The sequence below is a fragment of the Balaenoptera acutorostrata genome, chromosome 3, assembly GCF_949987535.1.
Source record: "Balaenoptera acutorostrata chromosome 3, mBalAcu1.1, whole genome shotgun sequence".
Classification (NCBI taxonomy): domain Eukaryota; kingdom Metazoa; phylum Chordata; class Mammalia; order Artiodactyla; family Balaenopteridae; genus Balaenoptera; species Balaenoptera acutorostrata.
The window spans coordinates 79387200-79414046 of record NC_080066.1 but is presented as its reverse complement, the minus strand read 5'-3'; the positions used below and the strand labels follow the sequence as shown (position 1 = coordinate 79414046).

Genomic DNA, 26847 nt, shown 5'->3' with positions numbered 1-26847 from the left:
GACTGCTTTGAAACTCTTCTAGGAGAGGCTTGGGGTAGATTCTTAAGACAACGTTTGTGCTTGATTCTTGGGATGGTTTCTTCGGGGCAGATGGCATTCAAAGACACAGAGGACCCAGGGCCTCTGAGGTTAAATGGACACAGCTTCAGTTTGACCATTTTCGTGATTAATCCAAGATCTGCCTAAAAAGCTTAGCTGCCACTGGTAGAGCACCAGTAGTGTGCCCAGCTGTGTCTAAATGATTTATATGTATCATTGTTTTAATTTAATCTTAGAACAGGGATTATAATAACTAATTTTTTTTTTTTTTTGCCATTCGTTTAAAATTATATATATAGACTTTCATTGCCGTGGGAGGGGTGGGTAAGAGTTTCAGAACAACAATAATGGAGACACGCAGAAATCTTCAGGAATTTATGAGTACTGAAACTATTAAAACATATTCTTGGTTTTATATTTAAGAATAATAGAGCAAAGTAACCCAAATGTTAGCTCCCTTCAGTCTGGACTTCTGAAGAACTGCGTATAATAAAGGGAATGTTTTTGATTATTTTAATGGAAAGCTGAAGGCTCTAAAATGCAAGTACAGTGTAAGCTGATTTCTGCTCTGTCTCTTGCCAGCTGGATGACCTTGAGCAAGTTACCCCAATTTTCTGAGCATCTGTTTCTCCCTCTTTAAAAGTATACAAAATAATAATGATTTAATAATTAAATGAGGTAACATGTGAGACTATATGGCAGAGGGTCTATATATTCTGGACACTGATATTAGTTTTTTGTGTTTTTTTTTAATCCTAAAGCTTGCTTTTTTTTCATAAGCAGTGCCAAGAGCACTAAGATTCCACAGGAAAACAAATTTTTCTTTAAAAAACAAACTTTTATTATCTTTGATGATCAAAGGAAGGTCGCCCATGAGTCAGCGCTGAAACTGTGTGAAAGAACAATGGATATTTATTACAGGTTTCTAGAATACTTCTGAAAGGACCCTGGTAACAGATCCCCTCTGGTTTAGGGTCTTAGGGATACAGGACTCCTAGTAAGAACTGAAATTAGCCTATCGACAGCACAGTTCTCTGGCACTGAAGCAGAATCATTTCTACAGCAATTGGGTGGGAGGATTCTGATATTTGCCAGAATGCAAACAAACACGTGGTATGCTGTTTTAATTTCAGAAAATCAGTGTCACGGTGACCCCTGTAAAGTGCTTTCCCTTGGTTTTTGTATAATTATTACTCTGCTAGAATCTTCGGGTAGGAAGGAAACTTAGAGACCCTCTAGTTAGACAAGGAAACTGAGATCCAGAGAGATTAGTTAAGGCCAGATAGAGACCAGTGTTGTTTGTAAAAGGGCAGTAATTCCAAAAAGGATTCCTTATGATGAAAACAGAGAGGGCACTTCCTAGATGTTCTCAGTGGTCTAGCCCTGTGAGACACTATTTCCATCTGCAGACACCTCATCAGTCTAGAAGGAAACTGCAGTCAGACGCCACCCTAAGTCAGGATGGTGAAGTCATGGAGTCGTTTAAAACAAAAATGAATTAATAAGCCAAGGTCACTTGGGATCCTTGAGAAACTCAAGCTCAACTCTGTTCACCACCCTCCACCACATTTTGGGTGAGCTGAGTTAAAGCTCTCCGTAAATAAAAAAGCTGCAAGGGTCCATCCACCCTAAGTGCTGTAGTACTGCCTCCTTTGCTTTGAGAGAAATAGGCATTTTACCTATTTTGCCTTTGGCATAGAGCTAGAAAAGTTCTCATGAAGGTCGTCGTTAGAGAATTAAGACTTAGAGTTCACCGTTCAATTTATTTTCTAAATCCCACTTAGCAAAGAGCAGCTTTAACTACTTAAAGGTAGCACTCGTAGGTTCAGAAGTTATTTACTTACTCATGATTCCAGACACTGTACTATTCTTTTGTGCATATCCTTACTGAATACTCTTGGTATGATAGAGCACTTGCTAGATGTTAGGAGGGATCTACTGGGCGTCAGAAGGTAGGAATGTGCTGGGCATTGGGGAAGGAAGGGTGAGCTGTACCATTACCTGTCAGTCTTTCTGACTCTAAAACCCATGTTCTTTTGGGGGTATTATCTCATTTGAGTCCCATGACAGCTTTTTAAGGTAGGTTTTATATTTATCCCAATATTGCAAATCAGGAAACTGAAGCACAGAGAATTTTTTTTGAAGACTTTTTTTTTTTGGAGAGATTTTTTTTCATGCTCTGGAGTACCTCTGTATCCAAAGAATGTCTCGTCATCCTTTTTTCCATGGGATGATTTTCACTTTGTGCTTTCACTCAGTCACCACCAAAACCAGACTGGGGTCTTTATCTGGAGATGTCTTCTTTAAGACTGCTGTTTTCATAGAAATTTCAGGTGTTCCTATCAGCCTCCAGGAGAGGAACACAGTTCCTAGTCTTCCCTCTGGGCTTCCTAAAGTAGCCTAACCTATTGGGTCCCCAAAAAGAGTATCTTTGAGACTTTCCCAACTTTTCCGTGAAGATCACCCCCAAAGGCTGGTACTCTTTTAATGAAGTTCGCCACTTGCTATCATATACTCCCTGAAGGAAATTAACCCTTGGTGTATTCTATTCCTATGACTCTGCTTTCACCTGCTACCCTATACCACCTCCAGGAGGGAAGGAAGTTGAGAACAAAACAGACAGCCTCAGGCTTCACCGAATCAGTCCACAGAGATGTTTAAGGAGTACCTTCTGTGTGCTGAGTTGCCTAGTTCCCTTGGGGAGATTCCAGCGGAGTGGAAAACACAACCCCTTGTGAATCAAGCTGTCGGTTGCACTTTCTTCAAAGCTATTAGTTCAGTGCCACCTTGTGGAGGAACAAAACACTGTAAATTATGACAACTGATAACATATTTTTCTAGAGAGTAGTGGTTTTCACTTAATTTGCGTGTCTATATTAATAGATTTTGTGCCTGCAGGTCGCTTTGGGGTCATGATTTTAGCTTTTATCTTCCCCCAGCTTTAAACCTCTGTGGAGAGGAGGGTGGGTGATAGATTACACTCTGGGAGGTGCTTACTTAGTTCAAGGGCTTTCAGGTATCTTCGGCCACGACCTACGGTAAGAAAGGCATCTTGCCTTGTAACCCAGTAATACATGCATCCATACAAGTATATGAATATCTAGTAGAAAAGTTTCACAAAACAATATTTGCTTGTACTACTCTGATACTTTTTTCTGTTATATTTAACGCTGGCCAATACCTACTGAATTGAATTTATAACCCAATGGGTTGCTCTCTGTAGCTGGAAAAGCGGCTTCTTTTTGCAGAAGAGGAAACTGAGGCCCAGAAGAAGGTGGCCCTTGCTCACGGGCTTCTGAACCCCAGTGGAGTGGGGGCCGCCCGATCCCCTTCGGGGTCAGCCTGCACACTGACGAGATCTCTGTGCTCCTGACGCGCCCAGATAAGCACCCCAGCCCCTTCCTCATTCCAGACGCGTCTGTTGGAGGAAGAGTTACGGGACTACCAAAGGGCTCAGGAGGAAGCGCTCACGAAAAGGCAGCTTCTGGAGCAGACGCTCAAGGACCTGGAGTACGAGCTGGAGGCCAAGAGTCACCTCAAGGATGACCGAAGCCGACTCGTCAAGCAGTTGGAGGTTGGTGGGCGGCGCGGGTGTGGGGCTCGAGGGAGGCAGACTTTACGCGCACGCCTCAGCCTTTGGGAAGTCTTTGGCTTTTTTCCTCTTGAACAGCAAGACAGTAAAGTCATTGCTTGATTTGAGGAAGAAGCTGGTAGTTTGTAGACTCATAAGACATCAGAGCTGGAAGGAATGATGGAAATAATTTAGTTGTAGTGTCGTCATTGTCTGGAAGAGGAAGCAAAACAAGAGTCCAAAGGAAGTTAGGTGATTTTGCATAAGGGGACATAGATAGTTCTTTATCTGTTTGTTGCTTTGGGTGGTGCTTCCAACTACAAAGGAGGCAAGACTGCTGTGAATCTAGAGAAGGGCTAAGCCTTGCATCCAAACCATCCAAGTCCTAGGGACACCGAGCACTCATTCGTTGTACCACGTGCTCCACTTTTGTTGCCTGATTCTGGCCCGTTTTCCCTCACAGATGATCCAGCTCTGCCAAAGCTGGCAGTAAACCGGCTCAGGTCACTTTTGGACACACCGTGTATACATAGTCCAAGACAGTCTATCAGAAAGTGATCGGTGGAGTCACCAGCTGGGGCGAGCTGTTCACAAGATGAAAACACCACACATTAGAAAAACGTGAATCAAGTAATAGAATCCGAGTATGAACAGCCTGTCAAGAAGGGCAGGAAGAACCTTAACATCAGTCCAGCTGGACTTAGAAAAAAGGAATGATCCTCAAGAACAAAACCAACCCCAAACCAGAAACACCCACCCCTACCCCCACACACATCCCACGTACCCGTGGAATTTAGAGAAAACATAAAAATCAGCCTCAGACCTACGGGAGAAGTTAACATTGTCAAGGTTTTGATAAAAGTCAGACAGCGCTCAAGGCCAGGGAGAGAGAGCTGGAATTTAAAATCAGTGGAATTCCTGATTCAACTTCTCAAATCAATAGAAATAACTTTTAAAACCTCCACGAGACTTAGTAGCAGTTTATATCTAGGGAGTGATGGTTCAGCCATTAAAGATTTTATTAGATGGGCCCTTTTAGAGGCTTAGAATTACCTGGTTAGGGTGTCGTGCCCCGCCTCCACCCCCCCCACCCCCCCACCCCCACCCCCACCCCCTGCAAGATTGCCATGTATTTTGCTGATGTCCTGGTTCTAATCTCATTAGGGGAGGTCATTTTAAGACAAACTAAGGTCAACCCAGGTAACTAGGAAGTGATTATTCTAGGACCCAAACAATCTGGTTAAACACAAGCTAAGGCCTCGTCAGGCAGTGACGTGAGAACCTTTGGCGTAATGACCCTTGGCCTGACCCCCTGAAGTCTCCTGCTGGGTTCTGTACAGTACAGTACAGATTATAGGCAAGAAGAGAGCCCTGCGAAGAGGTGCTTTTAGGCAAACATTGGGTTGCCAGGTCATCTCCTTCTAGAATATTCTGGCTAAAAAGAACATTTCCTTTTACTAACTCAAGGTGTAGAAGCCATGGCATAGCTAAGCTTCATTTGCCCCTGTGCAGTATTTGAGCTATTTCTCCATTAAAATGAACATATAAAATGAACAGCTCTCAAGACCCCATCCCTGTGAGGCACACCCGAGGGTGCTTCCTCCATAAGCCGCGGCTGGCAGGACTGTCTTGCTGGGACTAGTATCTTGCTTGTTCCTTTACTAGCACTTAACAGATGAATTCTCAGACTCAAGAGCTCTCTCAATAAAGGCCATTGTCTGTAAACTCAGAAACTCAGGTGGCTGTCGTATGTAAATGCGGTACTTGTGGATCTTTGGTGATTCTGAGTGACACTGGCCTTGGAGGGGTCAGGAACCACTGAACAAATAAGGAGCTTTGGTGCAGGACCCAGCTGTTCTGAGTTGGTCTTTGGGACTCTGGACTCCTGGGAGAGAGCTTTCTGGGTTCTCTGTAGATTTCGCTCACAGCAGGGAAGGCATTCACAGACATTTAGTCATTCACGAGTTCTGTTTTATTTTTGGTGCATACGGAGGCTTGTCAGCCAACTTTGACAATTGCAGAGACAATATTTATGTACAGATGCTGCAGGCTTACATAGAAACTCGTAATGCTGATTGCTTTTAGTGTGTCTGGCTCATGGCTCTGACTTAATCCATACATATGACACGTTGGCTGGTGGCAGGAGAAACACATGTACAAGCCCCACAAGCCCCCAGTTCAAGGTGGGGTGGTTTGTATATGAAACCTCTTTTCTTTTTTTTTTTTTTTTTTGGTACACAAAGCTACTTTGAAGTACTTTTCTCTTAACACTCAGTGATGTTAAATTAGGAAGGCTAAGGAAGATAGAAATTACTATTCTTCTGTGAATATTCGGTTTAGCAGAATGGGCTGGCACTGTCTTTATGTTACTCTGATGGGGATTTGGGAGTGTGTGGTGCTAAGTATATGAGGTTCCCTAGAAGAAAAAGGCAGATGCAAAAGGCTGTTCTAGGCTCTATTCCTGGGAGGGTCTTGGAAACCCTGAGCAGGAGAGAGGAAGAACATTGTCCTGAGTTGAGAGTATTCAGAGGAGTGTGCCTTGGACGATATCTTGGTTTCCACATTGTTTTTTAACAGATACCTGTTAAGCTTAGGTAGATATTTGTAAAATTACTGATTCATAAGGGGAAAAAAGGCTTGAAGGAAACATGCTAAAATATCCTCAGTGCTTGTTAGGGTTTGGGGTAATATTTTTTTCTCCTTTTATGTATTTTCTAGATGCACAATTATATTTTACATTATAAAAGCCATAAAACACAGTTTTAAAAAGATGTACTTTGGACAGTATGAGAAAAAGACACATCTTTCCTCCAAACTCTAATTCACGGTGTTCAGCTCTGATCTGCCCTTGGGGTTGTCCTTCCACGGGGCAGTCCCTGCTCCTAAAAACTTGGTCAGTGCAAGTTAAATAGGCTGTGTTTGTGACTTCTTTCTTAGGACAAGGTGTCTCAACTGGAGATGGAGCTGGAAGAAGAACGAAACAACTCGGATTTGCTGTCTGAGAGGATCACTCGGAGCAGGGAACAGGTACTGTTCTATAGTTGAGTGATGAGTGGATCATCCTGCATGAAAAAGGAAATGTGAGAGGTTGAACCTGAGGATTCAGCTGGAGGAGGGAGGGGAAGTCCATGGCTTATGGAAAGGATGGAAGATGGGGTCAGTCACTAAGAGGGAGGTGTAATATATAACATGGAGCATATAGAGTGGAAGTTTCCAGAGTGGTTATGTATAACAATGTATTAGTCACAATAGGCAAAGTGCTTTTAGAGCTGAGGCTCTAAGAATCATTACTTTAACAAGCAATCATGAAATTTGGTAGCTACCACTGTATTAGTGCCATGGGAAGTAAATGATATGATGCAGTCTTCTCCTTTAAAAACTTTGCCAGCAAATTAACAATACATACACCTGTACGGCATCCATAGTACAGTAACGGTACCTTGCAAGTGAGTGCTTTTTGCAGTTTTCAAATGACAGGAATTTCACTTATATTTGATCCTTATAGGAACACTGGGAGGCAGCCAGGGATAATTCACACTGTCCTCACATTGTACATAATGGAACTGATTTCCCAAACTACACTTGGGATAATCCCAAGGTTTTTGGGTTTTGTTTCCATTTTTTAATTAAAAAAAAGTTCAGAGTGCCTAAGTCATATCCTGGAGATGGGGTGTCACATCACTAGAAAGTGGTAGCACCATTAGCTGGTTACCATGTCCCCATTGCATGCCCAAACCATTTGACAGATAAAAAGGTGGAAATATTATGGGAGAAGGATTCAGAACATTCAGTGGTGGTTTTACAGAGAGTCTGTATTCACTAATCTCAGCCTCTTATTTACATGATACCTTTGGATACCTATAGAAACCTCTGATGGGACGTACTTTCAATGACAACTTATTTTTACGCCCAGCTCCTGAAAATGGTGGTAGTAAAACTGTACATTTAATAGACATTTGGAGAGCTCTTCACCTTTTGATTTGCTTTGGGCACTTTCTTAATTAAACAATGCAAACAAAACCTAAAAGCCTAGGATGGTGCTGAGTATAATTTAGGAAATTATCTGTATGAAGGATTTAAATTAAAAGTCTGAAATACAAACTAATACAAAATTAATATGGAATCTTCCCGCTTTCCTCTGGTCACCCTTCTCCTTATTCACATGTACCACCTTTCCCTCACCTTGGGATGACCAAGAACTGGAGGTTCCAGCGCTTAGGGACAATGCCATTCTAGGCTGGTAGCCCCTGTTCAAAGTTGAAGGTGAATCACTGGCTTCTTTTCCATCTGCCTCTGCTTCCCTATTGACAGCTTCTTTGCAAACAGGTAAGATACTGGTGCTCCTTTGCTCCTGAGAGTGAAGGAAATTCCAAGCGGAGGCTCCATCCACCCTCCCACTGAACTTGGGTTCTGCCTACATATTTCAGTCCTATTTACTGTGCTAGTATCATTCCTCTGGCGGGGTGGCAGCCCACCTGACCTGAGCTGCAAAAGTTTAGAGAAAGACCTTCACGGAAACCTGAAGTTCGGGTGGAGAGCCCAACCTTGACATTTGAGACCTCATAGTTCTTAGTAAAGTCTGCATTTTCTCAGTTCTCCTGCTGGTATAGAAGCTGCTTTGTTACGAGTTCCTGCTGGCCTGGCTAAGGCACCCCCCTTACCACAGGGCTCTTCAGGATCTGCTAAGCGTTGGTGATGATGTGAGAAGTGGCCCTGAATTTGTTTTGCTAATGCTTCTTGCAACTTAGGCCAGGAAGAGTGGTGGGGAAGTATGTCATCCTATCAATCAACAGGCAGTTAAAACAGCCTTCCAGACCCGAAACAAAACACAGACAAACTGAACCAGAGATGGTTGCCTCCCTTGGGTCTGCTGATGGCCCAACACTAAGGAGGCCCGTCACTTAGGTCTGTTTGCTTTGGGCCTCTGCTCTCTTCTCTCAGCAGGATTTGTGGGTAATAGAACTGCTCTCTGCGATCTGGTCAAGGTTGAAAATATTTTCACTGAGCTGAGACCCTAAAGTAAGCCCGGGGAGGAAGTAGCAGAGGGGACGTACTTGTTCTCTGGGAAAGAATCCCTTGTCCAGCCTCCTGCACCGACCCCCATGTAGCTCCAGGAAAGTCTCCGCCCCTCTGAGCACAGCCTCTAAGATCTATGCAAAGGAGGCTGTTTGTCCAGGAGATTTCTGAAGTCTTTTCTGAATTCTAACATTGAAATGCTGTGAGAAGGTTTTATAAAATTGTGTCTGAGTCGCCCTTTAACTCTGTCATTCCCTCCCTGTGACTGAGTTTATGTGCCTGAAAAGATGGGTTTCACAAATGTCTCTAGCCTTTTTGCTATATTTGTTCTATTTTCCTCGTCACTCTTCTTCGTTCTCACTGCACTCTCTGGGGTAGGGAGGGTAAAGCCTGGTGTCTGTTAAAAGCGGAGAAATTGAGCATCGTGTTCAAACTGAGGTAGGAATTACTAAAACAATAAAACAAAACAAACCCCTGAGATAAAGTGGGGTCTCCTGATGGAGTGCTCTCTTCTGGCATGTGCTGCCTTTGGATTTGTGAGGAAGGGTAGAGAAATGGGTTTGTCAAATATACCCGCCTTACAGGAAAGCATTTACTTCTCACTCAAAGTCAAGGTCAATCTGAGACTTGCTTCTTGCCTCTTAAAGTAAAGGTTCAGGAAAGGGCTCTGAGTGTAGACAGGTGGGCCTTGATTCTGTAGTTGTTTCAGTTCACTTAGGTTAACTTCTAGGGATGTACCGGCTGCCTTCCTGCCAGAATCAGAGAAATGGGAAACTTCTAAACCTAAGACCCCTTCTCCTCCGCCCCCTCAAATGCTGCCCTATGACACCTCCTCACAGGAGATGTCTCTTAAGGAGCAGGAAATGGTGCCTGTCTGTCGTCTCCAACCTGATTTATAGCATCCGCTCTGGATGTGCTGCAAACTGCACTGAAAAGGGAAGGTGTGGGGAGCTTTATGTTTTGGATCTTGGTCTCTTTAAATTAAAAAGTCAAAGGTTGCAGCTCTTCTCTCTACTTAATCTCTGTGTGCTCACAAGCTCCCTGTCTAAATCTTTTTTTTTTTTTTTGCATCCTCTGAACATCTCCCATTCATTTTCCTAGTCTGAGTGACAGGGCTTAGGTGGGAAAACTAGAAAAAGAGGTTTTCCGGTAATTTTAGTGAATGGCCTACCCCATTTACAGAATCTTAGATCTGGCAAGGACCTCCAGGTTCATTTCCCCAGACTTTCTGTGCAGTGGATGAGAGAGCCGAGGCCCAGCATCACCTGTGATCCAGCCAGGGTGCACGGCTGACCAAGGCAGGCACTGTGGTTGGTTTGAGGAGCAGAGGCTTGCCTAAACAATGGGTAACTATCGAGAAAAAGCAGTGGGTGGACTTCCCTGGTGGCGCAGTGGTTGAGAATCTGCCTGCCAGTGCAGGGGACACGGGTTCAAGCCTTGGTCTGGGAAGATCCCACATGCCACGGAGCAACTAGGCCCGTGAGCCACAACTACTGAGCCTGCGCGTCTGGAGCCTGTGCTCCGCAACAAGAGAGGCCGCGATAGTGAGAGGCCCGCGCATCGCGATGAAGAATGGCCCCCACTGGCCGCAACTAGAGAAAGCCCTCGCACAGAAACGAAGACCCAACACAGCCAAAAATAAAATAAAATCAATTAATTAATTTTAAAAAAAAAAGAAAGAAAAAGAAAAAGCAGTGGGTACTAAATGCCCAGTGAAAGAGTCAGGCAGCTAAGGAGGGAAAGACCATGATAGCGAGGGTGACTGTGGGAGTTCTTAGGGGAAGGCTGGCCCGCAGCTGGCTTTGCAGAAAGGGTAAGATTTAGACAAAGTAAGGAATGGGAAAGGAATCCTAGATATGGTGGAGGGTGTGAACAAGGATTGGGAGGTAGGGTCTATTTAGCATTTTCCCGAGCAACAAATGGACTGCTGTGCTTGGTTAGGTTTCTGGTTTCCGTGAGGGAATAACAGGAGAGGCAGGTTGAGAGATTTTGAAAGGACTCTACCCTGAAGGCAATGGGGAGCCTTGGAAGGTCGTTGAGCGGAACAGTGAAGCTTACACAGCGTTCTCGAAGGGGCGGGAGTAAGGGCAGGAGAAAGGGGGCCTGAATGAAGCCTCAGCTGGGCTGTTTCCAGGGACAGAGGACAGGAGAGGCGGTTGTGAGATCAAACATTCTATCCTTTTCATGTGTTTGTTTCCACTTTCTCGTGCTTAACGTCTGATGCTCAGTAAATGCTGGCAACATTCTTTGTAAGTTCCCAGCCCTTCTAAGGCCTTCCTTTTAGATACATGCTCAGGATATTCTTTTTTTTTTTTTTAATTAATTTTTATTGGAGTATAGTTGCTTTACAGTGTTGTGTTAGTTTCTGCCGTACAGCAAAGTGAACCAGCTATATGTATACATATATCCCCTCTTTTTTGGATTTCCTTCCCACTTAGGTCACCACAGAGCCCTGAGTAGAGTTCCCTGTGCTGTACAGTAGGTTCTCATTAGTTATCTATTTTATACATAGTAGTGTGTGTATGTCAATCCCAGCCTCCCAATTCATCCCACCCCCCCAGGATATTCTTAAAGTTGAAGGAAATTTGAATAAAGTAGTGGGTGCTTTACTGGCTTTTGGTCTGTTTAAATCCAGAGAAATCCTTTTTCCTCTCCTTCCTCTAAAACCGTGTTTCCCTTTACGATATTTGCCATCCTTACTGAGGGTTCTCCAGGTGCTGGGCGCTGTGCCCGTGCCTTGCATGCTTTCTCTTGTTGTTTTCAGGGCTCACGAGGCTAAGTGGCTGCTTGGGGTCTCGAGGCTTGTAAGAAGTGTGGAGCCCAAAGCCCACCACCTCCCACCTGTTCCCATCATCCCAGCATCGGACAGTGAGGGTGGTAAAAACGCCCCAAATGTTTGGGTCTCTGTGCCCAAGTTAAAAATAATGCCACAGTGTCTCTTAATATGAGTGAGGATTTATTTTCACCTGATCCTCTCCTGACCCTGCTCCTGAGTCCAGGATTCAGATCGCCCAGCTTGGTGTTTTCAGTGTGTCCCACAGGCTGACGTTCTAGCTCCTTGGGCACTGCTGTGTGACTGCTGGTGGCTGAGTGCCTACAGTTAACAGTAGATCTGGCCCGAGATGGAGAGGTGTTCTCTTGGCCACGGAGGCCAGGATAACCCAGCCCAGTGGAAAGACCATTTGTTCAACCCAGGCAGCCAGCAGGCAAGAGGAAAAGTACCAATTCGAGAGCTTCCCTGTTGCCTTGGCAACTGCGGGGTAAATCCCAGTGGATAAAGTCACAGGCTTCTGCAGTCCTTTTCAGGAACTGCTCCCGACTGGCTGGCTCACACCTGCTCCTCAGTCTGTACCAGGGGGATGCAACCACCAGAATATGAGCCTGGGAAGTGAGGCTGCTTTGCAGTCAGCACGTGAAAGATCAGCATGGGATTTCTTTCTTTCTTTCTTTCTTTTTTTTTCTTCTTTAATTAAAATATTCCTGGTCTCAGAACTGCCTCCTATTGTAAAGACTACTCGAAAACCCAATGTGTACAGTTGGTTAATCATAATTTTCCTTTCTTGTGACTGAGTATCCTTTTTAGTACTAGCCAAGAGTGTGTGCTCACCAACCCCTTTACAGCCCAATGGTAAACACAGGTGATGGGGTTAAATATTATTATTCGCGATCATACATATCTCTGGCTTTTCATTAACCCGGAAGGCAGCTGCTTCTCATCCTGAGAGCTGGCTCAGGTCACGGGTGCCTCTGACATAAACCCACTGGAATCTGATACTGTTATTTCCGATCAACATGCTCAGGGTTTAGCATTCTTTCAATCCAGCTGTGATAACTGTTGCCTTCAGCTCCCCTTCTGTTTTTAATTCGACTGGAAAGTTTTTGTTTGGTCTATTTAATATAGTTGAAGGGTAAACAGCAACGTAAAGCGCTAAGCTTACATAAAGAAATGTTTTCTCAGCCTCAGATTTACTTCCCTGGTCCAAAGGAGGAAACTGGCTAAGCCAGAGGCCATTTCTCTCTCTCTCTCTCTCTCTCTCTTTTTTTTTTTTTGTTCCCAGTGTGGGCTCAGGGTGAGAAGAAGAATCTGATTTGGAATATTCACGAGTCACGGGGCCATTCCTGGGGATCACAGTATTGAGGAACTCGACTGAAACACTTGGGGTTTATGGTGAAACCCATCCTTGGGGGTATTGTTCATAACACCACGTGGTATTCCTTGTGTACGGCTCTGCATGGTTTTTTTTTTTTTTTAATTTGTTTATTTCACACTTAATTTATTTTTTAAGTTTTTATTTTATATTGGAGTATAGTTGATTAACAATGTTGTGTTAGTTTCAGGTGTACAGCTGGTGTATTTATTTTAGAATTCAGTGTCTGGCTCTCCTTTCTGAAGAACTGAAGGAAGCCTATCATGTTTGCCAAAAGACTGAAGGAAAATTGACTGTCTGGTGACAGTAACTGTTAAGTTTTATGGTCTCACATTTGTTCCTTCCTGTTCTTCACTCTGATTTATTTTACACTTCCGTTTTAATAGCCATCTTTTGAGGGGATGTGGTGGGGTATAAATAATTACTGTTTTGCTTTGTTTTTCCTTTGGAGACTCACACTGGCCTGGGGCGCTCCTGGGAGGTCTTGAACCTGCGGAGACCTCCGGGATGCTGCTTCCTGAGTGCCCCTCTGTACTGGGAGGCTCATTTCCTGGCAGGATCCAGAATTTCCAGTCAGTAGCCCTGAGAGAGCAAGTTTTTGGCCGGTGGCTGCTTCTTTAAGTTTGTCGTGAACCCCAGGCCCGGGCCCAGTGCCGTGGACCCCTTGGCAATCTTTAAATCCCTCCACAGCGCTTCTCTGCCTCATGCCGCTGGAGCTGCTTCTTCCTTTTAGGTTCAAAGGACCCCCAGAACTCCTCCTACTTCTAGGTTTTGCCCTTCACTGAGGGACCTGGGAGGTTGGCAGAGAAGGAAATGCCCACCAGTCCCGAACCTCCCAGCTGGAAGGTGGGGGTGGTAACGTCTGCCTCAGAGAGTCCCGGGAGGATTAACAGGCTCAGACGTGGACACTCGCAGTCACTCCGCACCTGTCGCCAGGGGCTCTCGGTTCTTTCTGTTTCCCTCCTCCTTCCCCAGGCCTGGAGCACAGCTGTGGAAGTCACTGAGTGGCTCCTCACGCAGTTGCTGTACAGCTGCAAAGAGCCCCTGGCCTCTGCCCCCACGGCCTTTTATTGTCTTCTGGTGGGTTTTGGCCTCACACCCCGCCAGCAACTAAATTTCTCTCTTTCTCTCTTCCTCTCTCTCGACAAGCCTCCAGGTCTTCCTTATCCCTTAACTTTTGGGGAAATCATCTCCCTTCCCTTCCTGCTCCGTCCTGGGCCTCCGAGCTACAGGAGCCTCCCCACCGAGCCCTGGCTTACCGTCCCTCTCCTGGGCTCTCTCCCACTCCAGTGCTGCCCCCAGTGTGGGCCTGCATCCCTCCCTCTCTCCCTCCCTCACTGGACAGTCTCCTGTCACACTCCCATCCCACTACAGTCCATCACCTGCAACTGTTTCCTCCCCGGTGATTCTCCCCCTCGGTCTGCTAACAGCTGTGGACATCTATCTTGCAAACCCCTTACTTGAGCTCCTCAGCTCTCGGGTCAGAGCTGCGGTTCTAGAGAAGAGGGGCTTCCCTGTCTCTCCCTTCTCTGCTGAGCCTCCCAGAGCCATCTTCCTGGCCAACCTAGATGCATTTTCCTCTGTCCTCGCCCTTCTGGACCTTTGCAGCAGGTCAGTGTCCTGGTTTTCTCCATACCTCCCCTAACAAAGTGGAGCGGGGAGGCCTTCCCAGGGCACGGTTCTGGAGCTTCCTCATTCTTCATGCACTTCTCCTTGGTGAGCTCATTTGTCCTGTGGCTTCAGCTGGCATCACCCAGTCTCCACACCTGTATCTGCAAACTCCCCTGGACTCTAGGGGTACCTAGGGATGTTAATAGTACCTGCCTCATCAGGTGGTGGTGAGGATGAAATGAGATAACGCTATAAAAATGCTCCAGACTTACTTTTGTTAAGTGCAATGCAGATGTTCGCTGTGGTCACAATATTATAACGGGCCCCGTGTGACTGCTCCCTGTCTACCTCGCCACCTGAGCTCTTAACCCATCCCCTTGCCTCCCCACGTGTCCACCTCAGTGCTCTCGATTCTTCCAGCGCTCCCTTCCTCTTTCTTAACTCTTGCCTTTTCTCATTAGTGGTCCCTGGCTAGGAGAGCTGCACTTCCTCTCCTGCCCCGTCCCCGCCCTGCCTGACTCTGACCTCCCACTCAGCTCTCAGATCTCAGCTCAGCGTCTCTTGCTCTGGAGAATTTCCTTGACCCTCCCAGTCTGGGCTGTGACCACTGCCGTGCACCCCGTGCCAGCATGCTGTCCTTCCCCATTGCAGTGACACTGACCACAGGGACAGCTTGTTCATTTGTCCCCCCACGAGCCTATAATGAGGTCAGGTACTGTCACGATGTCCAGCCTAGGGCTGATAATACAGTCTGAATGAATGCATGGGCCCACCCCATCATTCCAAGACCACCCCTCCCCCGGCACACAAACATATGTGTTCACAAACACACACTCGCTCTCACCCTGGCCGAGTGGGTCTTTTCTGGGGACACCCCTAAAGGTCTGGAGACATGCAATGGCTACTGTAGCTGAAAGGTGGAGACAGGGGCCTTAGAAGGAGGGCCGCGCAGCGCTGCACGGCGGGCGGGAGGCGCCGAACGTGCTTTCACTGCATTGTAGGCCAGCTCCAAGGGCCTACAGGCCGCCTTGTTCAGCTTCCTTGTTTAGAAGTGAGGAGTCCACATCCCAGAGGTGAGGCGACCAAGGTCACACGCAGGTGGATGCGGAGCCAGGAAGAGAAGCTGGGCCATTGCTCCCTGTCTGTGTAATTGCTTCCCGTCGCGGTGAAAGTTTAGCCGTGTCCTCCGTGAGGTCCTGGCCTCTGCCCAGCGGGCGTGAGCAGAACAGTTTCCCCCAGGAGGCACATCGTGGTCCCGTGGCCCAGCCGTGCTGGCGACCTCTGTAGGGCTGTTGGCTGGTTCACAGCCGTGCTCGGAGCGGGGCTGTGAGGCTGCATTCATTACCCGTGGACCTGGTGCTCCTAGAGCAGCTAGAGGAATTGTGCAGGGCCCTCTTGGCAGCATGTGATTCTCCAGGGCCCGGGGCCAGGCGGGGGCGTGGAGCCGAGGGAGGAGTTTTATGTGCTCTGCCTGCTGACCTGTGCACGGCTGGCATGTTTTCCCCTGCTGCGTACAAGGATGCCCTAAGGAGACCAGCTGCCTCCCGGATCTTGGTTGTTACGTGACAGCTGTATGTAGACCCTAAGTCTCTTCGAAGCCTTTTCACTGAGTTAGTCTAGAGAGCCAGAGCAGGTGAGGGAGTGGGCCGTGAGTAGGCACGGCCTGTGTTCTGATCCCACTCCCTCCCGATGTGTGGGTAACTGCCCTGGACCTCCGTGTACTCTGCTGTAAAATTCGGAACCCCTGTGACTTAGAAGCCTGCCAGTCAGAAATGCAAAACTGTGAACGTTTTTTTTTTTGGAACACACAAGTTCACCCTCCTCTGTGGGCAGGGTCTCGGCTTCCTCCCGGGGTACCGAGCTCTCACGTCCCAGCCCCGCCCATCGCCAGCCCCGTTCCTTACCACTCCCTGTCACCCACTCTGGGCCAGCCACACCACTCTGCTTGTCATTCCGCGCATACGCTGTGGTCGGGACAGTGGGAGATGCAAGCCTAGCCTATCGTGGTGGCGTCTCCTCTCGTTATTCCTCAGGTCTTGCACTCCAGGTGGATGGCAGGGAAAGGGGTGAGCTTATGTTTTACTCGCGAGGGTGCTTGTACAGGCGGTGAAAATCCAAGTCAAGGCTGGTCAGGGCGAGACTGTTACACATGCTCCCCAGGCATCCAGGGACTCCTGTGTGCACACCCCCGGCCTTAAGAAGGAACAGGCATTTTTATTTTCCTGGCTCACCTTCTTAGTTCTCTGGGCTTCTTCAGGCTGCCCTCTGCTGGACGGTCCTGGGAACAGGGTCTGGGGCCTCTGCCTCTGAAGCGCATTTCACGGTTGCTGCGGCCCACTGGGGATGGGGAATGGAGATAACCGATAGGCAGGCAACAGGGTTTCTTTCCAGATGCCGCTCAGCTAGGCTCATTTCCTATTAATATAGAAGAAATCCTTGGTGAGGCTTAGCCTTTGGCAGGACACCTGGAGTGTTCTTGCTGACTTCTGTTTTTGGCATAAGAAGGGAGAAATCTAGCAGCATCTGAGATATGCTGACTGCAGAAGCCTTTGCTGAAGCTCAAACTTGTAATGCAGCAGCCAGCAGCTCAGGGGAACACTAGCTTCCCCTGTTACTACTTGTGTAGATCCCTGGCAAGTTGGGTGACTGACTCATCCCAGTTTGCCTGGGACTCCCTCAGTTTTAGCGTTCAGAGTCACATGGCCTGAGCACATCCTCAGTCCTGGGCAGGCTGGGATGGTTGGTCATGATCCAAGTTGATTAACTTCTCCAAGCCCTGATGTCCTCAGCAGAGATGGTATTACCTGCGTCACAGGCTTGTTGTGGGGATGTCGTAGGATAGTACAGGTGGAGTGCTGAGCAGGTGTAGCGGTTCACTAGGGCTGCTGTAACAAAGTATCAGTACCGTAAACTAGGTGGCCTAGAACAACAAAAATGTGTTGTCTCAAGTTCTGGAGGCCAAAAGCCTGAAAGCAAAGTGTCAGCAGGGTTGTACTCCCTCCAGACCTGTAGGAGAATCCTTCCTTGCTTCTTCCTAGCTTCTGGTAGTTTGCCGGCAATCTTTGGTGCTCCTTCACTTGTAGATGCCTCACTCCAATCCTCCGTCTTCAAGTGGCATTCTCCCTGTCTCTGTCTTGCCTCTGTGCATGTCTGTCTCTGAATTCAAACTTCCCCTTTTTATAAGGACACCGGTCATACTGGATTCGAGCCCGCCCTAATGACCTCAGTTTAACTTGATTACCTCTGTGGAGATCCTATTTCCAAATAAGGTCACATCTGTGGTTCTACGGCTTAGGACTTTAATATATCTTTTTGGAGGGGACATGATTCAACCCATAACGGCAGGGTTAACTTTGACTGTTATTGGTATTTGTATCATTATTGTTGCAATCATTGAGAACTCAAGAATATCTAAGGGACAGCTCCAGTATTCAAGAGGAGAAGGCAGGAGGCCCCCGTCATCAAGAGGAGCTGAGTTGGTTGTTGGAATTCATACCTGCGAACCATTTCAGCACAAAGGCTATAGGAACACCCCCTCTAACCTCTGGGCTTTTGCACTGTGTGGTGTAGATGGAGCAGATGCGGAACGAGCTACTTCAGGAGCGAGCCGTGAAGCAAGACTTAGAGTGTGACAAGATTTCCCTGGAGAGACAGGTGAGGGCAGCTGGCCCCATGAACCCTTCCCTCCCCCCCCACCCCCCGCCGCCCATGGCTTTGGATTAGAGCCCCTTGGTTGAGCCTTCTTTGCACAGCACCCCGAAGAACTCTGCAGAGTAACTCACCTGAGAAGTACAGGTGTTTCTAAGGCCTTTTCCAGAGAGGTTATTCCCACAATATTAAGTGTGCTTGTAAGTTTAGCAGCTGGGGAGAGGTAGAATTGCAAGTGTTGTTTCTAGATCCTAAAGAGGGCTAAATCCGAATGAAAGGAGAATAATAAAGAACCAGTGTCCTCAGATGCAGCAGTTGCTAACAAACCTTACTTGAATCACTGTTTCTTTTACATGCCATTCATGTAAGTTCTTCACCGAGTATGATGTATGATATTGCTGAAGGAGCCTATTTCTCCTGTCCCGCCCCAATAGGTTTATTTATTTATTTATTTTGGCCGTGCCGCATAGCACGTGGGATCTTAGTTCCCCGACCAGGGCTCAAACCCACACCCCCTGCAATGGAAACCTAGAGTCTTAACCACTGGACCTCCAGGGAAGTCCCCCACCCCAATAGGTTTTGTAAAAGGCCAAGGTCAGCCTCATTTGTCTGACATCCAGTAGTCTTAGGACATGCAAAGATTTCACTCAGGCTTATAAGCAATGTGATAGAATCTCTTCTTTTGGCTTGCCAGGACATGAGTGCAAAGCTTTTCCCTGGATACATCCCCAGGTCTCCTGGGGCCACACATCCTAAGGTGGAAAGCAGGCTTACCTCAGTCACCGACCAAACACTGCCCCACCCTGTGTTCTGCTCTGCTCTGCACAGAGGGTGCGGCAGACACAGCCCCTCACGGCCTCCCTGTCTAATTCCAGAACAAGGACTTAAAGAGCCGGATTATCCACCTGGAAGGTTCCTACAGGTCCAGCAAAGAGGGGCTGGTGGTGCAGATGGAGGCCAGGATCACAGAGCTGGAGGACCGTCTGGAGAGCGAGGAGAGGTGAGCTGGGCCCAGCCGTGGTGCAGAGGCCCTGGTGGGCAGTGGGCATCACATTACAAAGTGCTTTCACACTTGTATCTCTTCCCATCCTCGAAAGCCTGTGAGGAAGGCAGAGCAAGTACAACCTTGCTGGAAAATTGTTTCCATTTTATAGATGAGAAAACTGAGACCCACCAAAGTAAATGACTTGAGGAAGGTAGCCTGGCAGAATATTGATGTAGCAGGACTAAAACTTGGGACTCCCCACTGCTCAGTTCTTAGCTGCGCCTTTCCCCATGCCTTAAATAGGACAGGCTGCCTTGTAAGCTACTGAGTTTGAGCTGGAATAGAGGTAAGGGGGCTGTCTCTGCTCTGGGGGGCCAGGTATATTCAAGCAGAGGCTGAGTGGCCGTCTGTCAGAGATGGGCATGTGGGTGGAAGGGACACAGGATCAGATGACTACAGGTGATTCTCTACAGCTTGTTCTCAGACCACAGCCTGAGGGCCAGTACCGGGGTAAGCTTGACCAGCCTCAGTTCTTTTTTTTTTTTTTTTTTTTAAATTTATTTTTATTTTTGGCTGCATTGGGTCTCCGCTGCTGTGTGCGGGCTTTCTCTAATTGCGGCGAGCGGGGGCCATTCCTCGCCGTGGTGCACCAGCTTCTCGTCACGGTGGCCTCTCTTGTTGTGGTGGCCTCTCTTGTTGAGGAACAGGGGCTCTAGGTGCGCGGGCTTCAGCAGTTGTGGCACGCAGGTTCAGTAGTCGTGGCTTGCAGGCTCTAGAGCGAGGGCTCAGTAGTTGTGGCTCATGGGCTCTAGAGCATGGGCTCAGTAGTTGTGGCTCGTGGGCTCCAGAGCACGGGCTCAGTAGTTGTGGCACGTGGGCTCTAGAGTGTGGGCTCAGTAGTTGTGGCTCACAGGCTCAGTAGTTGTGGCACACGGGCTTAGCTGCTCTGCGGCACGTGGGATCCTCCCGGACCAGGGCTCGAACCCGCGTCCCCTGCCTTGGCAGGCAGATTCTTAACCACTGCGCCACCAGGGAAGCCCCCAGCCTCAGTTCTTACTCATGGCCCCTCACCTTCCTAGAAGCAGTGTGGGTGTGTGTGCATAGAGCACTTTACATTTTCTATTTTCAGTAAGACTTTTGGGACTGGGCCTTTTTACTCCAGGGCAGCCTGGAGTAAACTCCAAACATTCACAGCCTGGCAGTCTATGACTCACTGCCTTACCAAGTAAAGCCCAGGACTGGGAGAACTCAGGGCAGGTCTGGCTCCGGCTCAGCCTCTCTCTGGCTCTGCAGCCTTGGGCAAAGTCCCTCCCCCTCTCAGAGCCCCTGTTTCCTCATCTGTCCAATGAGCAGCGCTGTCCTGCTGTACACCTGTGAGTCTCCCTGACCCTGCGTCTACCAGACAGCCCTGGGCTGGCCTCCTGTGGGGCTGGGCTGAGACGGTCCCCTGTTCTGCTTCCCCCGCTCTTCCAGGGACCGGGCCAGCCTCCAGCTCAGCAACCGCCGGCTGGAGCGGAAGGTGAAAGAGCTAGTGATGCAGGTAGACGACGAGCACCTGTCGCTGACGGATCAGAAGGACCAGGTGCGGGACCCTCTGCGAGTTCGTTTGAGATTTAATGTCTCGGGCTGGGGAAGCGAGAGGGAGGGGAGGCCTCGGCGGGCAGGCAGGCGGTGAAGTTGAGTGGACTGAGTCCGCCCTTTCCACTCCACCCCTTACATCATGGAATGGGGCCTTTAGAGCCCACTTTAGTAGGGGATTTCAGCAAACTTCAGACCCTGAACTTGGCTTTTAAAAAGTAGAATTTTGTGTCTTAGAGTCTCATCTCCACTTTCCCATGAGGCTGGTTGCCCCCTTTGCCGTACCTTGGTTGCTTGGAGAGAAGGGGGCTGGACCACTGGCCTCTCTGTACTGGGCCGGGCGACCCGCCGGCTCACAGCCTGCCTTCCCCCTGCAGCTGAGCTTGCGCTTGAAAGCAATGAAGCGACAGGTGGAGGAGGCTGAGGAGGAAATAGACAGACTGGAAAGTTCTAAGAAGAAGCTGCAGAGGGAGCTGGAGGAACAGATGGACGTGAACGAGCAGCTGCAGGGGCAGCTAAATTCCATGAAGAAGGACCTAAGGTGGGCAAGTGCGGTGACCCCCCACCCCGGGGCCGTGATGGCCCTGACATTTGAGGGGAGCCGGATGCTTTCAGAGTGCTCCCACTCCTTTGTGTCAAGCTGATCCCTTGTTGTCACCTTTGGGGTCATCCCATGCTAGGGGTGAGAGTGGCTGTATCCACTCAGGGTGTCACATGTGTCATCCTCATACCATTGCCCCGGTGTCAGCCGGGCAGGTATCGTCCCTGTCGTCCTGAGGCTCAGAGCAGGTCAGACTAGCTCACACTACCGTGTAGGCAGCAGCTCCTGGACCAGCCCTTAGGACTCCTGGGTTAGGGAGAAATGAGATAAAGCTGTGGCTTGTGTTCTCAGGAGGACTAGGATATCCCAAACCTGGTCTCCGGAGAGAGCTGCTCTCTCGAGCTCCCCTGCCACGGCCCTAAGGATGGGGGGGATTAGGTGGGGGGTTGCTTTCCCTGCCTCAGGGTCACTGCCTGGGGCATTGGAGTGATGGGGTGAGTTGAAGTTCACACCCATTCATGGAGCTGGGCCTTTCTTGGAGGCCGACTGTGACCTGGGGCTTTTTGCTGGCTGCCCAGGTAGTTCTCTTATAAATGCCTAGAAGACTGGAGCCTGTCGAGAATCCTGTCAACAGGGCATGTCTATCGAGAACCCAGCCCCAGGCTGGCATTCGAGGGCAAAATTTAAGGGGGCACCAAAAATCTCAATAATCAAGATGCAGTATTAAAAAATAAATAAAAATTAATGCAAACAACCCATGGTGAACAAGATGATAAAATTTTAAATTAAGATGGGATTTATGGCAGCACCCTGCTGAGCCATATTGGAGCTTGAGGCAGAAGGAAGAATCAGTACTGTTGACCTTGCCCCAGCCCTGCCCAGCCCACCCTGTCAGCAGCAGCCTCCTGTGCTCTCAGGTGGGCAGTTTGCTCCCTGTTGCTGCAGGAACTGACAGGTACAGACGAGTTAAGTTCTTGTGCTTATATGCCACTCGCTGGGGTGGAGAGACAGGCGCCTAGAACCCCTTCGCCTCCAGATCGGAGGTGAGCCCCGGTCCAGGTTCAGGAAACATGCCGCCTGTCGTTTTGCAGACTTAAGAAGCTGCCAAGCAAAGTTCTGGACGACGGCGACGACGACGACGACCTCAGCACGGATGGGGGGAGCCTCTATGAGGCGCCGCTGAGCTACGCCTTCCCCAAGGACAGCACCGCCGCCAGCCAGATCTGAGCCCACTTCCAGGGGCCTGCAGCCGCCCGCAGCGGGAGGCGAGGAAGGGAGCGCCGTCACCTCCTCTTCGCGGACCAGATAATTCCTCCCTGCGACGTCACGTCCTCCTAGGATCTCTATGGCCGCACAGCTCTGGTAGCTTAGACAGCAGCTATTGCGGGGGATGCGTTGAGACGCCTGCAGCCACTTGGCAGGATGGAGCCCCCGTTCTGCACAGCTGTCTGCAGCGCCATCTGCATTGCTGCTCCTCTCTGCCCTCCGCGCCCCCGTCAAGGAAAAGGGTCCAAATGCTAGTTCCTATTTAATAGCCATTGCGAAGGGGAGGGGAGGGGAGGATGCGTAGGCTGTACATATTTTAAATCAGAGCTTCTCACACACCGCTGCTGCTGTTCCGTTTTGGAATGTTGCAGAGGTTTCGTGGGGTGGCTTGTTTGTAAAGTTCATACATCTCTATTGAGTATTATTTTTAAAAATACAAAGCTACTAGATTTTTAAGTATTACTGAGCAGAGGCAAGAGGGAGAAGGTAAAGACCACTCTGGGCATCAGAGTTGGAAAAAGGAATTGTCGTGGTGATAAGGGCCAGTTAATCCTAAGAAGAGAAGTTCAAGTGGTCTTGGTAAAGAACTTGTTGATGGAGGGGGAGGGAAAGTCAGAGGTCACTTGTATCCGTGGTCCTTGGTTGCTTATTTTATCTAGAATTTTGTTAAAATTTTTGAACCATGCTGAGACCAATACCAGTCACCAGCTGCAGTTTCTTTTGCACAGGTGGAGTGGGCAGACATGTACGTACGGTTTTTGACAAATGATGTTGGTTTCCGGGGGCGGGGGTGGAGCCCTCCTGTCGTGTCTTTTTGGTCCTTTCCTCCCGCCTCCAAAGTACACTCTCTCCGTCCCTGGACGGGGTGGTTGCCGGGTGGCGACTGCGAGGGCTTGGGAGCATGGTTCGCGGACTTAGGCTTGAGGAAGAGGCAGGTGATGTGCAGTAAGGTCATGGGGACAGGAAGAAGGGAGAAGAGATAAGCAGGTGTGTGTGAGCGTGGGTAGGAAGGAGGAGGTGGAAGAGGAAGAAGTTCTTGAAAGCTGGGGGGATGTGTAGGCAAGAGGCAGGTTGAACAGGATCTCAGGTTTATGTCAGGAAAGGGAGGAAGGAAGCAGAAGTCAGACAGAGGCATGTCTGTACAAACTGGAAGGATCCTGACTTCTGGGACAGGGACAGCGGCCGGCACCAGACAGGAGGTACCTGGGACTGGGTGAGGTCTGGGCAAGGCCACGTTGCTGGGATGGAATTTCAGGGAGGCACTGGGAGGGTGCTGGGTATCCCAGCACTTCCTCTTGGCCTTCCTGGTGTCACCTCCACTGTGATGGTCCCTAGGCACACACAGAGGCCAGGTCCAATCACAGCTGGTCAGGGCCGTGGCCAGGGAGGGAAGCCTTCGAGTTGTGTGCATGTGAGTGAGTGTTCAGCTGCCTCACAGTGTCCCCGCATATCCAGGTAGGTAAGAGGCCTGTGACCCCAGCGCTCCCTGACAGTTGCCACAGGGAGCAGGGAACCTCAGTGCCCTACCTACCCCAGGTCACAGAGCCCACCCAGCAGGACTCAGAGTGATCAGCCCCATTTATGGGTAGGTGTCTTCCCCCCCCCCCGCCCGCCACCATGGGTGAGGCCCCCAGAGCAGAAGAGTCACGCCCTCTTCTACCTCTGCTGGGTGGAGTGCTTCTTGCCTCTGCTTGCTTATTTGGAGTATGGAGAGATTCCTCCCTTTAGCCGTTCATTCGTTTAGCATATATTTATTGGACATCCATGATATCCCAGTCTTTGGCACTGGGAACACAGCAGTGAATAAAGTGGATCAAAATCCCTCCCTTCCTGGAGCACCGTCAGGGGAGAGGGGGTGATAGACAACAGTCACACCAACGAACATAGAGGCTGAGCCCCTTCAAACCTAGCGCCGGAGGCCCTCTGTCCTCTTGGGGAGGCAGCAAGCCTGTGGTTGGTTGACTGGCTCATTGGAACCCACAGGGGTTCTTCAACTCTCATATGTTGTTGAGTTCCCCGCTGCTTCCACCACCATTAGGTGTTTGCCAAGAAGCCTGCCCAGCAATGCTTCCGCCCACTCATCACTACAGATTAGAGATGGGAAAAGTTGGGGGGCCCAAGAACTTTGGGAGCGAGTCAGCATCTGTCTTGGTTTGTGAGAAAGTGTCTGCCTCTCATTCTGGCCAGTTCCTTCCGGTAGCCATGAGGCAGGCTGCAAGAAACAAACTGCCTGTGAAAAGAGAACAGAGCTCACCATTCAGAAGATCTGCATCTTTACTCTAAAACTGGGGCGTTACAAATGTCAACAAATGCGCCCCTCCTACGCTGTAACGGGGCTGGCGGTAAGCTGGATGCATGCAGTGCACCAGGATGGGAGGAACACGAGCCTGGGAGCTGAGAAGAGAGATGTTTTCAAGTCCCAGCTCATCTTACCATGGTGACCTTGACAGGCCTGCACTCAGAGCGGCAGATGACGCGAATGATTGAGGACCAGAGCTCAAGGTCCTTGCCAGCTCGGACACGCTGTCATTCTTTGATTTTATTATGTACACATATATATTTTTTTCTGTTTGTTGCTTTAAGAACTAACCCCACCCGAGAGTATTTTCTTTAGCTAGTTTAAAAAGAAAAAAAATTATTTTATTTAATAAACAAGTATGTGGCCAAATGCAGTGCTGGAGAGACAATCATCATATAGCTTTATAATTTTTTTTCCTGCTTCTGAGTGTCATCCGACAATGTCGATAGGCTTATTTTGTTGGGTTTCTGCTTTCGGGTATGGTTTGATTGCCTAGGTTTGTCACCGGGAAGAGACATTCTTAGGCAGCTACCTCCATGTAAGTGAATTCCTGGAGAAAGCGAGTTTGCCTTCCAATAAACGGTATCACCCAGCAGGAATCTTGACTCCCGTTATTTCGACTCCCTTGTTTTCTCCAGAGCTTGGCTCCGTGTCTGCCAAGAAACAACCCAGGTGAATGGCTGGAAGCTACCCAAGGTAGGGGAACTTGGGGCGTTCCAGGCTGGGACCCGTGTCTGAAATAGAAGGGTGGGGAGGGGGTGAGTGGGGCACACTGAGAGGATTAATGTCCCTGGATGGTTATGATGTTCTGAGAAATCCAGACTGCCCATTTCCAGAAAATGGCAAAAGGGGAAATGTGTTGATAACTGAGAATAAACAGGCACCCCCTGTTTTTTCCTTGTTCCAAAACTGAAATGGGTTCTCCTGCAATCACAGTTAGCACATAATCTCACTTGATCTATGGCAGGCTAACAGCAGGTACCATGGCCTCCGTTTTATATGAAACGGGAGTCACTTGCGCGTGGAAGGGACCTACCCTGCTCATGGTCCATTCTCCGCCCTGTCCTCTGGAGGCCGATCCCTGAAGGCCCTGGGTTCCCCGCATGACTGATGACGACGCTGGTCGGGGTCAGCTCGTGGGACCAGGTGGAGGTCAGCATTTTTCTGTTGTCACCCCTCTTTTGTGCAGCGTTTCCAGCGGTGATGCAGCCAGACAGGACTGCAAAGGATTCACAGGACTTGGGCAACCATACCTCCTCCTTGTGTCTCTGGTTCTAAAGGTGGTCAGGGCGACCTGCTGCTGTTCCTCTGCGCCCCTCGGCAACCCTGGTGGGTTCCCCCAACACTGCCGCCCTCCAGGGCATTTCTTCATTTAACCCTTACGGCCACCGCAGGGGGCTGCTGCTTCCTGCCCGGAGCTCTGCCCACTGCCCCCTCAACGCCCCCAGTGATGTAAACATCTGGCCCATCCAGCTATCCTGCAGCCCTTGACTCCCTTTATTCTGACTGAACAGAGCTTCTCAAATATAGATGAGATTTTCTAATTTTAATAAGTCCTCAAAGTCTTTGCATAAATTGTTTGCTTTTTTTTTTTTAATTTATTTATTTAATTTTTTGCTGTGTTGGGTCCTTGTTTCTGTGCGCGGGCTTTCTCTAGTTGCGGCGAGCGGGGGCCACTCTTCATCGCGTGCGCGGGCCTCTCACTGTCACGGCCTCTCTTGTTGCGGAGCACAGGCTCCAGACGCAGGCTCAGTAGTTGTGGCTCACGGGCTTTGTTGCTCCGTGGCATGTGGGATCTTCCCAGACCAGTGCTCGAACCTGTGTCCCCTGCATTGGCAGGTGGATTCTCAACCACTGCGCCACCAGGGAAGCCCCCACTGCGCCACCAGGGAAGCCCTGTTTGCTTTTTTTTAAAAGAAAGGTCAGGATTTTGGGGGTGTAATTTTATCATTTGTAAGTAAAAACACCCTTTGGTACTAGTTGCTTTTGAAACTGTATTTAAGCCTCTTTGGCCCCTGTGCCAGGGTCTTTGTGGTGAGAGTAAGAGATCTGAGAGGTTACCTGTCCCCTGCGCCTGTGGGAGGGAAGTGACTCAGGAGCTCGGAGCCAAAGGGAAAACGTCCTTCCAGGCCTGCAGCTAGCTCC

At 49.0% G+C, this 26847-nt stretch overlaps 1 protein-coding gene across 5 annotated transcripts in view; it reads left to right on the top strand.

Annotated features, from left to right (window-relative positions):
- The window catches only part of CGNL1 (cingulin like 1), a 204895-nt gene extending 179601 nt beyond the window's left edge, over positions 1-25294 (top strand). For all 5 annotated transcript variants that reach the window (XM_057543464.1, XM_057543465.1, XM_057543466.1 and 2 more), the window contains 7 exons: positions 3452-3613; positions 6548-6637; positions 17956-18039; positions 18909-19033; positions 20492-20600; positions 20974-21137; positions 22229-25294. In XM_057543464.1, coding sequence (XP_057399447.1) covers positions 3452-3613; positions 6548-6637; positions 17956-18039; positions 18909-19033; positions 20492-20600; positions 20974-21137; positions 22229-22364 — 870 coding nt within the window. In that variant the 3' untranslated portion in view covers positions 22365-25294. The remainder of the gene's footprint in view (positions 1-3451; positions 3614-6547; positions 6638-17955; positions 18040-18908; positions 19034-20491; positions 20601-20973; positions 21138-22228) is intronic.
- The last annotated feature ends 1553 nt before the right edge of the window (positions 25295-26847 follow it).